The sequence below is a fragment of the Ahaetulla prasina genome, chromosome 4 (assembly GCF_028640845.1).
Source record: "Ahaetulla prasina isolate Xishuangbanna chromosome 4, ASM2864084v1, whole genome shotgun sequence".
Taxonomy (NCBI): domain Eukaryota; kingdom Metazoa; phylum Chordata; class Lepidosauria; order Squamata; family Colubridae; genus Ahaetulla; species Ahaetulla prasina.
The window spans coordinates 60,279,481-60,292,884 of record NC_080542.1 but is presented as its reverse complement, the minus strand read 5'-3'; the positions used below and the strand labels follow the sequence as shown (position 1 = coordinate 60,292,884).

General features: G+C 39.7%; 1 protein-coding gene across 7 annotated transcripts in view; it reads right to left on the bottom strand.

The window, feature by feature from the left end:
* The window catches only part of GRB10 (growth factor receptor bound protein 10), a 127,395-nt gene extending 114,296 nt beyond the window's left edge, over positions 1-13,099 (bottom strand). For 2 of the 7 annotated variants that reach the window (XM_058180069.1, XM_058180071.1), the window contains exon 1: positions 12,504-12,889. In XM_058180069.1, coding sequence (XP_058036052.1) covers positions 12,504-12,722 — 219 coding nt within the window. In that variant the 5' untranslated portion in view covers positions 12,723-12,889. The other 5 variants (XM_058180075.1, XM_058180076.1, XM_058180072.1 and 2 more) reach the window with 5 other exon arrangements.
* Between the last annotated feature and the right edge of the window lie 305 nt (positions 13,100-13,404).

Sequence of the window (13,404 nt, the reverse complement as noted above, 5' to 3'; positions counted from 1 at the left end):
AAAGTGCTTGAGCATCAGACAAAACCCCTATAGCCCACCATGAAAGCTAGAATGCCCACTAGTGGGCGGTAATGACCAGGTTGACTACCACTGGTCTACATATTGGCACTGAATGTTGCAAGACATCACAAAACATGTCAAGGAGGCTTCAGGCTCGCTGCCTCCTATTCAGAAACTATTTAGCTATCACTGCAGAAGATGATTTCTCTTAGGCTTTTCCGTAGCATACATTTTCAGGACAAGGCTGACAGACTCTAAGGAAGCCTAATGGGAAAAAACATAAATGTTTTCCTTAGAAGCAAGGGGACAATTATTTTGTAAACAAGCTTTGCGAGAATGTGCAATTCAAACTTCATTAAAAGTAAAGCACTCTGGGACTTCTGGGGAAGCAATAAATTGAAGGCAGCACTGCAATGGTCATAATGAAAAAAGGATCAATCAATCAGCTCCCATCTCTCCCATCTCCAGTGGGTTTGACAACTCTGGGAACCAGGAGACATTTTTATTGTCTAAGCCCTGGTTCAGCATCTTAATTTGGAGCTGGGTTTGCCCAATACTACTATAGGAAGCTGCTTGTTACTGATTTTCTGATGGAAAGAACCTTCTGAAGGGCGAGTTTCATCTTCCCAGGAGAGTTTTCCTGTATCCTGGATGAAAAAAAAAGTCCATGTAAGCTTAAGGGTTAAAAAGAAATACTTTGATTTTTTGAAAAACAGCAAAAGGGGGACTAAAATATTGATTTTTGAAACACTAAGGGGCTAAATGAACTTGAAATTCCAGTGGGATGTTTAAATTTTTATAAATGAATACATGAAGATTTTGAACTCAACTACAAGAAATCCTCCCATGGAAAGTTTTGCTGATTGGAAAATAAATGTATTATATGATGGAGTTTTGAAAGTTGACTTGAGGACATTAGAAAGAACTAAAGATTATAATTATAGAGGAGATGTACCCATTATTGCAATGGAGTAATACTATTTGATTATAGAAAAAATTAAGGCAGTTTAGGAACAATGTACTCAGAAATCACTTTCAAGATTGTCTGACAGTATAAAAATGGACTTAATTAGAGCAGGAGTGTCAAACTCAAAGCCTGGGGGCTGGATCCAGTCCACAGGGTGCTTAGAACTGACCCACTGGGCCGACCTGGAAACAGCAAAGGACTGGCCCACAGTGCCTGTGCCAGCAAAAATGGAGCTTGGGAGGGCCATGTTTAGCTCCATTTTTGCTGGCAGAGGGTTGCAGGAGGCCATCACAGCCAAAAATAGAGCTCAGGAGCCTGTTTTGCTGGCAGAGTTCTCGGGCCACCACAGGGATCTCTGACACGAGTGACATCAACCAGGCCCTGCCTACCCTGACCCCCCAAGTCAAACACAACCCTAATGCGACCCTCAATGAAATTGAGTTCGACATCCCTGTATTAGAGGATGCAAAAAATAAACAGATTTTACTGAATAAAACATATAGACTGAAGCGGATTTGAATATGGATTTGAAAATAGGTTGTTTTTTTTTTAGAAGAAGCCAGATTACAAGAGAAATGTGGAAAATGGTATGAATCTGAAAATGGATTTTAAATGCCAGATTACAAATGTGATATGGAAAACGTAATGGATTTCCATGTGAAAATTGCTGATGTCTTAACTAAAGGGGAGAAACAAATAAAAAGTCAAAAATGTGATTTGGAAAGCCTGCTTAACTTAGCTTTATAAAAGGGATGTATTCAATTTGTTCCTAAAAGGAGACAAAGAGAAAACGATAAGAAATCAATTTGTGGGACATTATTTGTCGGGATTAAAAATCTTAATAGATTTTTGCTGATAAGGATAAATGATGCATTTTTACAATTTGGTTATTCATAAGGGATGAATTATGAAAATTTTTTATTGAAATACCAGAGACAATGTTATATTACTGAAGTTGTTTATACTTGCTTAGTGGAAGGAGGGGAAATGTTATATGTTGGAAGGGGTTTGCACATTTCATTTCTTTGCTTTTTGTATTTTTGTTAATTTGCATTAGTATTTTATCTTTGTATTTGTAAATTTAATCAACTTAATTAATAAACTTCAACAGAATTATTATTTAAAAAGTGAAGCTCTCATTTTAAGCTTTCCTTAGACCTACAATATGTCAAATTCAACTATTAAAAATAAAGCAGGAAATGAAAAATTTTAGCTAAACAATTTTTTATTTTATTTATTTATTAATCAAATTTCTAGACCGCCCTTCTCCCGAAGGACTCAGGGCGGTGTACAGCCATATTAAAATACATAGATAGACAATGAATTTAAAATAAATTTTAAAATGAAATATTTAGCCGGCCAATTGAACTAAAAATAATAAAACCAATTAAAATCAGTATAAAATTTAAAATTTAAAATTTAAAAGCTAAAAAATCTAATCCAGTCCTGCGCACCTGAATAAGTGTGTTTTAAGTTCACGGCGGAAGGTTCTAAGGTCCGAGAGTTGGCGAAGTCCTGGGGGGAGCTCGTTCCAGAGGGCGGGAGCCCCCGCAGAGAAGGCCCTTCCCCTGGGTGTCGCCAGACGACACTGCCTAGCTGACGGCACCCTGAGGAGTCCCTCTCTGTGGGAGCGCACGGGTCGGTGAGAGGTATTCGGTAGCAGAAGGCGGTCCCGTAAATAGCCCGGCCCTATGCCATGGAGCGCTTTAAAGGTGATCACCAACACCTTGAAGCGCACCCGGAAGGCCACAGGTAGCCAGTGCAGTCTGCGCAAGATAGGTGTCACCCGGGAGCCACGAGGGGCTCCTTCTATCACCCGCGCAGCCGCATTCTGGACTAACTGCAGTCTCCGGATGCCCTTCAAGGGGAGCCCCATGTAGAGAGCATTGCAATAATCATAATAACAATGAAATACATAACTGCATTATATCTTGCCACCCTGCCATAATTTGGTTGATATTTTCTGAGTTTCTAGTAAAATATACAATACAAATTTTAATGACAAAAAGAAAGCAAACAGCAAGGAAAAAAACTTCAGTAACTGCACAACTAAATCATAATTAAAAGCTGAAGAAAATAGCTCACTCAAAAAAAGTTTGAGAAAATTTAGATCAACTACGATCTTTTAGTTCAAAAGAACATACTAACAGCTTCGTCAGCATCCAAGAACTTCGGCTGTTGGATTTTTTTATGTGTTGAGAGTTAAAGCAAGTACATCAATTAGAAACATGATGCTATCAAATCCTTCACAGGCTTGTATAAATCCAGCCCAAGCTGCATGCACAATAGTCGGAAGAACAAAATGTAATCTGCAGGCCCAAGAAATTTACATTCCTGGCATCCACATTTATTAAGGAAGTAGGTCTATAATTGGAACACATAGAATTCCTAACCAATTTGTCTCAATGAAGCAAAGGAGCACAGGGGCAGTAGGAATTTAGTTGAAATAGCTTCATCATTAATTTCCAGTACAGAGAAAGAACACCATTATATTTTTTGTTATCAGTGAGCTAGAAAATCATATAGGTAGGAACTTTCCCAATTTCATTAGATTAACTGCATTTACAATTAAAGAAAGAAACGTAACTGTTAGGGATCATGATCACATCTGTTGATAAGAAATCAAAACTACAGCTAAGAATAAAAATTTTCAAAACGTTATACATTAATATAGTTAGAATAAATATTTTTATATGTAAATCAAATAGTACCATATTGCTTAAATTATTTAAATATAAAAGCCTGTGACAGAATTTTCTTCCCTTTGCCAATACTTGGGGGCCTTATATTTAAAAAATCTTGTTGCAAAAAGGTGAGGGTTGCATTCATTTTTAGTAGAGATCTACACTTCTCAAAAGCAATACAGTTTATTCTTCTGCATAAACTTTGCATCAGGGGATTTAACTTTAAATCTTTTTTGCTCCTTCTATAAACTGCATATGAACTGGAATTACATCAAACATTTATAATTCTTTATCATACCATAGATTGGGATGAAATTAAGTCCAAGTTCATACCATCTCTGAAATTCTGCCTGTTCAACAGATCTCTGTCCTTCAACACAAAATATATTTCTACATATTGCAGAAAAATTGTTCAGAAAAATCAATATATTTCTAAATATTCACTAAATTCATCCATGCATATAATGATGAAACAGCTGCAAATTCAGAAACACAGCACACATGGTCAGCATAGGAAGGTTTGATTCAGATTCTCTCCAACTATTACCTATTCTTAGTATAATGATGTAATATGTAATATGTAATAAGTAATATGTACTTATTCTGAATTATACAGATTCAGTAATTATAACATCAATCTTAAAATCAAACAGCAGTTATTTATAATCTTAATTATCTTTTGCTTCAAATATGAACTTTAAAATTTTTCTAAATTTCCTGAACACTTACATTCATTTCTAATACAGAACTATGGCCACTTTCTCCAAGTCTTCCCTGCTGCAGTCCGTCCATGTGTTGCCAATCTAGCACCGCTGAGATATTATGAGAAATGCTGTGGTGATTGGGCTGATGAAATTCCACACTCAGGGCAAACAGCTTCGTAGTTGCCAGGGCCAGCGTGAACCAGATTCCAACCACCTCTGTTCTTCTTCAACTGTCAATCCCCCCACCTACTTTCCCGCCATAAAGGTATAGAGCAATTTGTCCATTTGTTCTCCCCTCCCTCTCCCTTTGACGACAAAATGCCGGCAAGGCGCCAAGCTGTAGCTGGTGGTTCTAACAGTATCTAAGTTTTCTGTAATAAGTGTGCCTTTTAAATATATATATATATATATATATAAATTTTCTATAAAATTTGCAATTTCTATAAAATTGCAATTCTGTTCTTTTAAAAACATGAATATAATGCTCGTGCTTAAAAGACTACAAACCCTTCTTTCATGCTATTGCAAACTGCCACAAAAAATAGTTGTAGTAAATTGAAATCTGCAGTAGGTAGTCTTGGAGTAAATGGAGTAGGCTTGTATGTATTTATTAATTGGTTATAATTATATTTTTCTTCTTGTTGTAGTATTATAATTATTATTAATACTGCAAATACCAACCAAAAAAAAGAGGAAAAATCCTACAAACATAAAACTTGAAAATTGATTGTTTCTATAATGATGTGAGATATGGAAAATAGGAAATGGGTAGGACAGGGGGGGAAATGAATCAAGCCATAACCCCTGAGAAAAATAAAGTTTGCTTATTATAACTCCAAGGACACTATATCAAACAAGCAAATAATGACTTAAAAACTGGAAATTTTAAAAAATGACAATTGGTAATTGGAAATGCATCCAGTGTCAAAACATGGGAGAATATTCAGTCCTCCAAAGAAATTTCAACTCCAACTTAAAGCAATGGTTTTTTCCAGATTTGGACATTCAGTCAATGGGCTGCAGAAATGGAGGTCAGATCCTGCAGATCTGAGTTGTGTTTCTGCAGCCTGTCAACAGAATTCCCCTCAATTAATAAAAGGGAAAGAAACTCGTCTGAAAGGCTGCAGAAAGGTAGGATACATCTCAACAATACTAGCACCCTTACTGCAGCCTTCTGGAATAGTACCTTCCATCCATTTAACAACCTGGGAGATCACTTAACACTTAAATTGTTGCAATTGTAGCCACTGAGATAAACAGTTACATGGGCTTCTCATTTCACTCCCTAACAGCTGAGATTCCCAGTTGTGGTTGTTCATTAAGGACTACCTGTACTACTGTCTGGGATTCAAAGAATGAATGAATTTCATTCACCCTTCTATGTGCTCAGATTCCTGAAGGCACAGCAACACAAGGAAAACATAACGTGGAATTTTTATTTCCTATTCAATCATTCCAGCGTATCTTATTTCCTGTGTGAGTTAACTCCACCCAGTACATCTAAAAATTTTGATAATACATGTAGAGCTTGATTTACAACCGTTCATTTAGCAGCAGTCTGAAACAGGGGTCTCCAACCTTGGTCCTTTAAGACTTGTGGACTTCAACTCCCAGAGTCCCTCAGCCAGCAAAGCTGGCTGAGGAACTCTGGGAGTTGAAGTCCACAAGTCTTAAAGGGACCAAGGTTGGAGACCCCTGGTCTGAAATGACAACAGCTTTGGAAAGGATGCCTTATGAACTGTTAACATTTTCGACCACTGAAAAACCTTACACCCTCACCCCTTTAGTCAGGTGATTGCAATCTGGGTTCTTGTCAACCTGTTCACACGTAAACCAGTTGTCGAGCACCCCACCATTTGATTGCCATTAGCAATTTTCTCAGAAAGTCAATGGGGAAGCTGACAGGGAAGGTTGCAACTGCTGCCTTTTCCCTTTTATGCATGGGGTGGGGGGGGTAGGATCTGAACTTGACAGGAAATTGTTTTGCTGCAACCAATAAACATCCCAACAAGTTGCCCAGTGACCGCAATCTAGAGTGGTGGGATTACAATCATTGAGCAAAGCGGTCACGTGGGCATCTTGCTTAATGGCCACTTTGCTTAATGACCAAGATTCCAGTTCCAATTGTGATCAGAAGTCAAGGACTATCCATAAATAGAAGAGGTTTATCTGCTATACAAAAAGAAAAGACTGTGGCGTTATAAATACATTACAAAGAGCAACACTTCACATACTAGTTTTTCTCATAGAGGACAGGCTATAATTTCTCTGCTTGTTCTGGAAGTGCAACTACACATAATTTGACTGAAATTGAAATTGTAAAAGGTAACAATCTGATTTGTTAAACTACAAAAAGTAATTTAAGTGTCTTTTATATTTCCCACATTTCCATAAAAACAAATAAAATACCTTTCTTAGCAGCTGACAACCTGAGGAAGGAAAAACTGGTGGCAGAAACAGTCAGTGAACAACTCAATAGCAAAGCACAAGTCAAACATTTCTACCTTTATAAAGAGTTGATGGCTTCCCCTCACCCCATCCATATCTCTTAAAGTTTAATATTCATCACAAAGTACCTATCACTGCTTTGATTTCAATAGTCTTCAGGTGTATAATACACTTTTTTCTTATGATAGGCCAATAATATGTACTTCACACAAACAGGCAATTTAGTGGAGTATGATACATCTTATAATTATCACAAGTACAAGTACATCAGAAATAAATGCTTAAAACTCTAATAATGTTTCTGGGGCTCAGAGTGTAGGAGTTAATGATTGCTATCAAGAATGAGGGTGCAAGTGCATTCCTTTCTAAAGCAGTATAGTTTCACGAGTCAAAGGGCATTTTAAATGACCAGCAAAAATTAAAGAGCACCCCAGAATCTCAAAACTCTTACTTTCTGGTTATGTCAAAATATTAACTTACTCAGGAGCCAAATATCCTTTTCATGTATGCAATAGAGAAGATATGAAAGAAAAGAAGTTAAGGAAAGTGGGCAACAATCTTTCACTGCTCTTTCAACATTTGGGATAGCTGCCAGAACTTCGTTATTTACTATGGGGGAAGGATGAGCAGTTAACTTAAAAAGAATGGAATAAATGAACTTGTTTCCCTATCTCAGGGTTCTGGAGCTGCATGTGGCTCTTTCACCCCTCTGCTGCGGCTCCCTATCACTCAAAATATGTGTCACAACCGCCAATATGCGACACCCGCTGGCACACCATTTATTTAGCTTTTCAACCCCAGGCAGGCCAACCATGAATAAATCCAAGAAAAGAAAAGTTTCAGGACAAAACAGAACATTTAATTCAACTACATACGCTAGTTTTGTGGCCACTCAAGAAATAGGCACAGGAAGGGTTTTGTGGCTCCCAGTGTTTTCTTTTCTATGGGTCTAAATGGCTCTTTGAGCGTTTAAGGTTGCAGACTGCTGGCCTATCTCTAAAATTATTTCAGTCTTTTTCAACAAACTATGGTAAAAATAAATCTCAGCTCAATGTTAAATGCAAACATAATCTATTTTATAAAATGCTTAGAAGATAGTATATAGGTTGTCCTAATACATAGACCAGGGGTTGGCAACCTTAAACACTCAAAAGAGCCACTTGGACCTGTTTCTTACAGGAAAAAAAACACTGGGAGCCACAAAACCTGGGTGGGTGTGGCCAACTTTGTCACTCACTCCCGTCCAGTCACATGACCACCTAGCCACACCTACCCAGCCACTATGTCTCTCTCCCCTTCTCCTTATCTCCCCCTCTCTCCCGCCTTTGTGTCCCTCTCCCTCTGTATCTCTCCCTCGTATGTATCACTCTGTATGTGTCTGTCTCTGTCTCTCTCACCCCGTCTCTCTCGCTCGCTCGCTCTCTCTGTGTGTGTGTGTGTCTCCCCCCTCCCTTAGGGTGACTGTCCTCCTCCCCCCCCCTTCCTCTCGTAATTCCCTGGCCGGCTGTGGCTGAGCCGGGAACAGTGGTGGGATTCAGCCAGTTCGCACCACTTCGGGAGAACCGGTTGTTAACTTTCTGAGCAGTTTGTCAAACTGGTTGTTGGAAGAAATCATTAGGGTAGAGAATCAGTTTTTAAATTACTTGAATCCCACCACTGGCCGGGAGCATTTGCACGCACAGGAAGATTCCCACCTGAAGTGGCAGGAAGCAAAGGCTGCCTTATGTGCAAATGTGGCACAAAGACAGGTAAAGGGCAGCTTTGCTCCTGCATTCTCCGGAAACCCTCCTCCTCTCAGGATGCCCAAGACAACTGTGGCTGAGCCAGGAACGTGCACACGCGCTGGGAGACCATCCTCAAGCGAGCGCCAAAGCTCAGGAAAGCCGTGCGTGGAGCGGGCAGCAGCTCGCTTAGGGAAGGTCTCTCTGTGCGTGGGCACACTCCCAGCTCAGCCACAGCTGGCCAGGGGGTTACGAGAGGAAGAGGGAGGAAAGTGCAGGAGTGAAGCTGCCTTGTACCTGCCTTCATACCACATTTACGCGTAAGGCAGCCTTCGCTTCCTGCCGCTTCGGGCTGGAGTCCAAAAAAGAAATAAGAGGGGTGGAGCCACAGGTTGCTGACCCCTGACATAGACTATACTGTGAAAAAGTCTCTCATTTGGTGTGAGTGTGAGAAAGAGAGAGAAAAATAGAGAAAAAACATTCATTGTCCACCTAATAACTGAAACTAAATAAATACGTTGTACACATTATGATGTCTTGAATAAGCTTCTTTTAATACCTGAAAAAATAGATATAATATGGAACAATCTTTCATATAGTTTTATTAAAAGTTTTAAAAACTAGGATAAGAATACAAATATATTCTAGAGTAAAAAAAGAAAAAAGAAAAAGAAATTGAAGTGAGAGCTAAAAATGTAAGAAAGAAAAATAGGAAAGAAAAAATACAAAGAAGTAACTTTTTGTATTACAACAGTTTTAAGTACAATTATAAATTTATTCTTTCTCTGAAGTTAATCTCTTCATGATAATCCACCCTATTTAATCATCGAAACCATAAATCATAAGTTCATTTTTTCTGTTCTATGCAAAAAGTCTATTAGCCTAGAGCAGCGGTCCACAATTTTTCCAGCTCTGCAGACCAACGGCAGCAGCAGGAGAAGGACTGGTTTCACATGCACCACTTGCACAAATGCAATTCCACATGCTTGTCTGCCGCCTGCCATTTGCGCAACCCGGTTCCCAATGGGCCGCAGCCTGGTTGAGGACCCCTGCCTTATATAATATTGAACAACCTTTCAAAAGTAACTTCAAAAGCTTTTATAGGGCTTTCAAGCATCAGCCCGGATTACATATTATAAAAACTCCAAAGAACATTTATATATTATTAAATATTCCCATCAATACTTTTAAAAACATTCCTATGTATACTTGGGTTTGTTTGTGCTACTAGAGATTTCAGCTGTGGAAAGATGCAAACTTCCATTTATCACCCAGACAATTGAGCCCAGAATTTATGTTGCTAAGTGAGAAATTTGTTAAGTGAGTTTTGCCCCATTTTATGATTTTTCTTGCCCTGCAGTTGGTAAATTAGTAACACGATTGTTAAGTGAATCTGGCTTCTGATTTTGCTTGTCAGACTATCACAAAAGATCACATGACTGCAGGACACTGCAACCGTCATAAATATGAACCAGTTGTCAAGCAGCCAACGTAAGTCACATGACCATGGGGATGCTGCAATGGTCTTAAGTGTGAAAAATAATCATAAACCACTTTTTTCAATGCTGTTGTAACTTTGAATGGTCACTAAATGAACTATTGTAAGTGGAGGACTATATATATATATATATATGACTTTGAAAAAAGTGATTTATGATCAATTCTCATATATATGAAACCTGTTAGTTTACCTTGGAAATATTTTAGTCCAACTCCCTGCCCGTGGCAAGATATCCTATACCTATACCATTCTGGATATACACATAATCACAGAAAGAATAACAGAATAACCAAACAGAATAATAAAGTTGGAAGGGATACCAGAGGTCCTCCTTTTCAATCTTCTATTCAAGCAGGAGAACCTATATCATTTCAGCCAAATGGCTATCCAATGACTTCTTTAAAACTTTCAATAATGAAGCACCCCCAACGTCTGGAAGCAAGCTGTTCTGCTGGTTAATTGTTCTGTGTCAGGAAGTTTCTCCATAGCTCTAGGTTGCTTCGCTCCTTGACTAGTTTCCATCCATTGTTTCTTGTCCTGCTTTCAGTTGCTTTGGAGAATAGGCTGACCCCTCTCATCTTTGTGGCATCTCTTCAAATATTACAACAATGCTATCATGTCATCCCAGTCCTTATTTTCACTACAACAGTTCCTGCAACAGTTTTTCGTAAGACTTAGCCTCCAGGCTCGTAATGAACTTTCTTGCTTTTCTCTGCATTCTTTCCAGAATTCTCGATGCATGATACAATCTTTCAAGTGTGATCTTATCAAGGCATTATAAAGTTGATATTAGAAAGAATACTAGTTTTAACTCATTTTTGGCAACCACATACTTTCTCCAGCCAAGATAATTAATGACGAAGCATTCCAATTGCATACAACAGTGGTCTAACAGTTGAATCTGCAAGATCTTAAGTTACAGAATCCAGACTAAAATTCCAAGTAAGATTATGAATCATTATGAATCAAAGCTGGAACAAAAGAACTCTGGCACACTTCAGATTAAGAAATACACACACACACAAAGCTCATTTCATTTGCCTATGGAAATAAAGGGGGGCTTGCATCTATTATAAAATATATTGCTGAAATGATAACTCTTATTATATGAAAATAATTTGTTATGCCTTTAGCTTTATTACAAAAAGAAAAAGGGACAAGAGTTTTTCTTTACCTAATAATAAGCAGCCAGCAAGTCACAAGACTGTATTCCAAGAATACCTTTAAGGATATGATTGGCAAGCAACTGACTATATTTTTGTAAAATCGCATGACACATAAATAAGTAGCATTAATTTTATGTGGTATCTGGTACACTTTAAGGTACCCTAAAGTAGAAAACACAATACAATGTTCCAAACATTTTGCTTGGGGGAAGAGAGATGTTCACCTTCAAAGAAGTTGCCAAGGTTCCTGCATGAGTCCGAAAACTTGCAAGACAAAACCTCTGTTCCCAGTAACAGACACAGATTGGATCCTGCAACATTATCCGGGGAAAGGTATATTTGCCTTCATTCGTGACAAGACTTTGAATTTAAACAGACATGTTCTAATTCCCTCCCCTTCTCTGGTTCTAAAGAAATTAACTATTTGCAGGTTCTATGATGCTTATTTAGGGGAAAGAGAATAGAAAGTAACACTCTTCTGCAATTTTGAAGAAATAATAGTTAGCAAATCAATATTATATCACGGAGGGGACAAGGCATCTGTAAGGCCCATATTTATATCTTTCTGAATTACAGTTCAAAGACTACATTTTAGCAGGTTGTTGTTGGATTAGCTCCACAATTCTTTCACTTCCCTCTTAAATCTTCAGATGCATCCTCTCTTTCCAGCCCCACCCACCCCATCCAATCTCTGGATTGATCGACTCTCCAAAGTGGGCGGGGCAAAGAATAGACCGCACTACCAACCACAAGTGATTGGCATAACCGGACAAGCCCCTCAAATGTAGTTACTTAGGAGGGGAGGTGGAGAATAGGAGGAGAAATATGAACTCCACCCTTATTTTATGATGCAATGTGGAAAAGACAGAGATCCAGTGCTGAGAAACAAAGTTTCTAGACCCAACGCCTGTTAGCCTTTTTTTGTCGTTGTTGTTAGTAAAATGAGCGAAGATTTGTGTCGCCCGTTAAGAAACACAGCACGTTTTGGGCATTTCCAATGGATTCTATAAACTTTTAGTCCCACCCCACTAAAACAGCGGTGCGCGTGCCAAAGAGAGGAAGAAAGGAGAAGGCGTGCTTATTAAACGTAAGGAAATTTACTTCTCAAAAGAGAGTTCAAGCCGCTCAGCTACCCAATCGCAACCAAAGGGCCTCGAATTATTGCAAAAAGACCCCCGCCTTTCTCACAGAACCCCCGCTCCTCCACACGACAAGGCGCCTTATACTCAGTTGCTAGCCCGCTCCTCAATCACAGCAAAGAAACGGAAAGCGAGGCACGATCCAGCCCCTCACTTTTTCAGGCAAGGCTTACCTGCCAGGTTTCGAGCTCTCCTCCAATGGCCCCTCTTTTTATCCTGTCGCCTCCCTTTCCTCCTGGGCGACGGAGAACTCGAGCGAACTGGGCACCCCCGCCCCCTCTCCTTCCACACACACTTCTGACCGTGCAGATCGGATCAAGTTTAGGGCGGACTAAGAACGGCGTGCAAGAAGAAAAAGAACCGGGGCAAGCAAGGAGGAGATCCTCTTGCATCAGCACCCGGAACTATCTTGGAGGCGAGGGGAGACAAAAAAAGAAACTTCTGGCTTCCACACGTACACAAAAACCCACGTACAAATAACCTATCAAGTCCGGTAGGAGTAAGAAGAGAAGTAAGAGTCTGAGCAAAGTAGAGTCTTCTTGTTCTTTCGCGAACGTATATTTACCGTTGTTTATTGGCTTTCGTCCTCAAAGTTCCTTGTATTAAATCGGGACTATTTGTCCGAACCGCCGCCGCCGCCGCCCGCTAACACTTACTTGGTTGCTCAGCTGACTCTTCCCAACTCACAGACGTTCCCCTCCCTCTCCCCTTAACTGGGCCTTAAGCCCTCCCATCACCGCGCCTCCCGCTGCCTGCTTTACGCAGTCGCAAGCGACAGTTCCTCGGCCATGTATGTTTCGGGAGTTCTCCCAGCGGATTCTAGGAGCCTGTAACTTTTTCAGAGACTGAAGAGCTATTGCCGTTTTCCCACGTAGCCAAGCAGCGCGTGCTGACGCGCGCGCACGCCTGGGCACTGAAAATGTAGCCGAGCACGCAGGACATTACAGGCTTCCTTAATATGGTTGGGTTTGGTCTGGAATCTGAGCTTAGCCTCATTTCGTTAAATATGGAACGTTTTGCAAGCAAATCTGGGAGCGATGCCTCCTTGTGCGAGGCGGAAATCACTTCCCAATA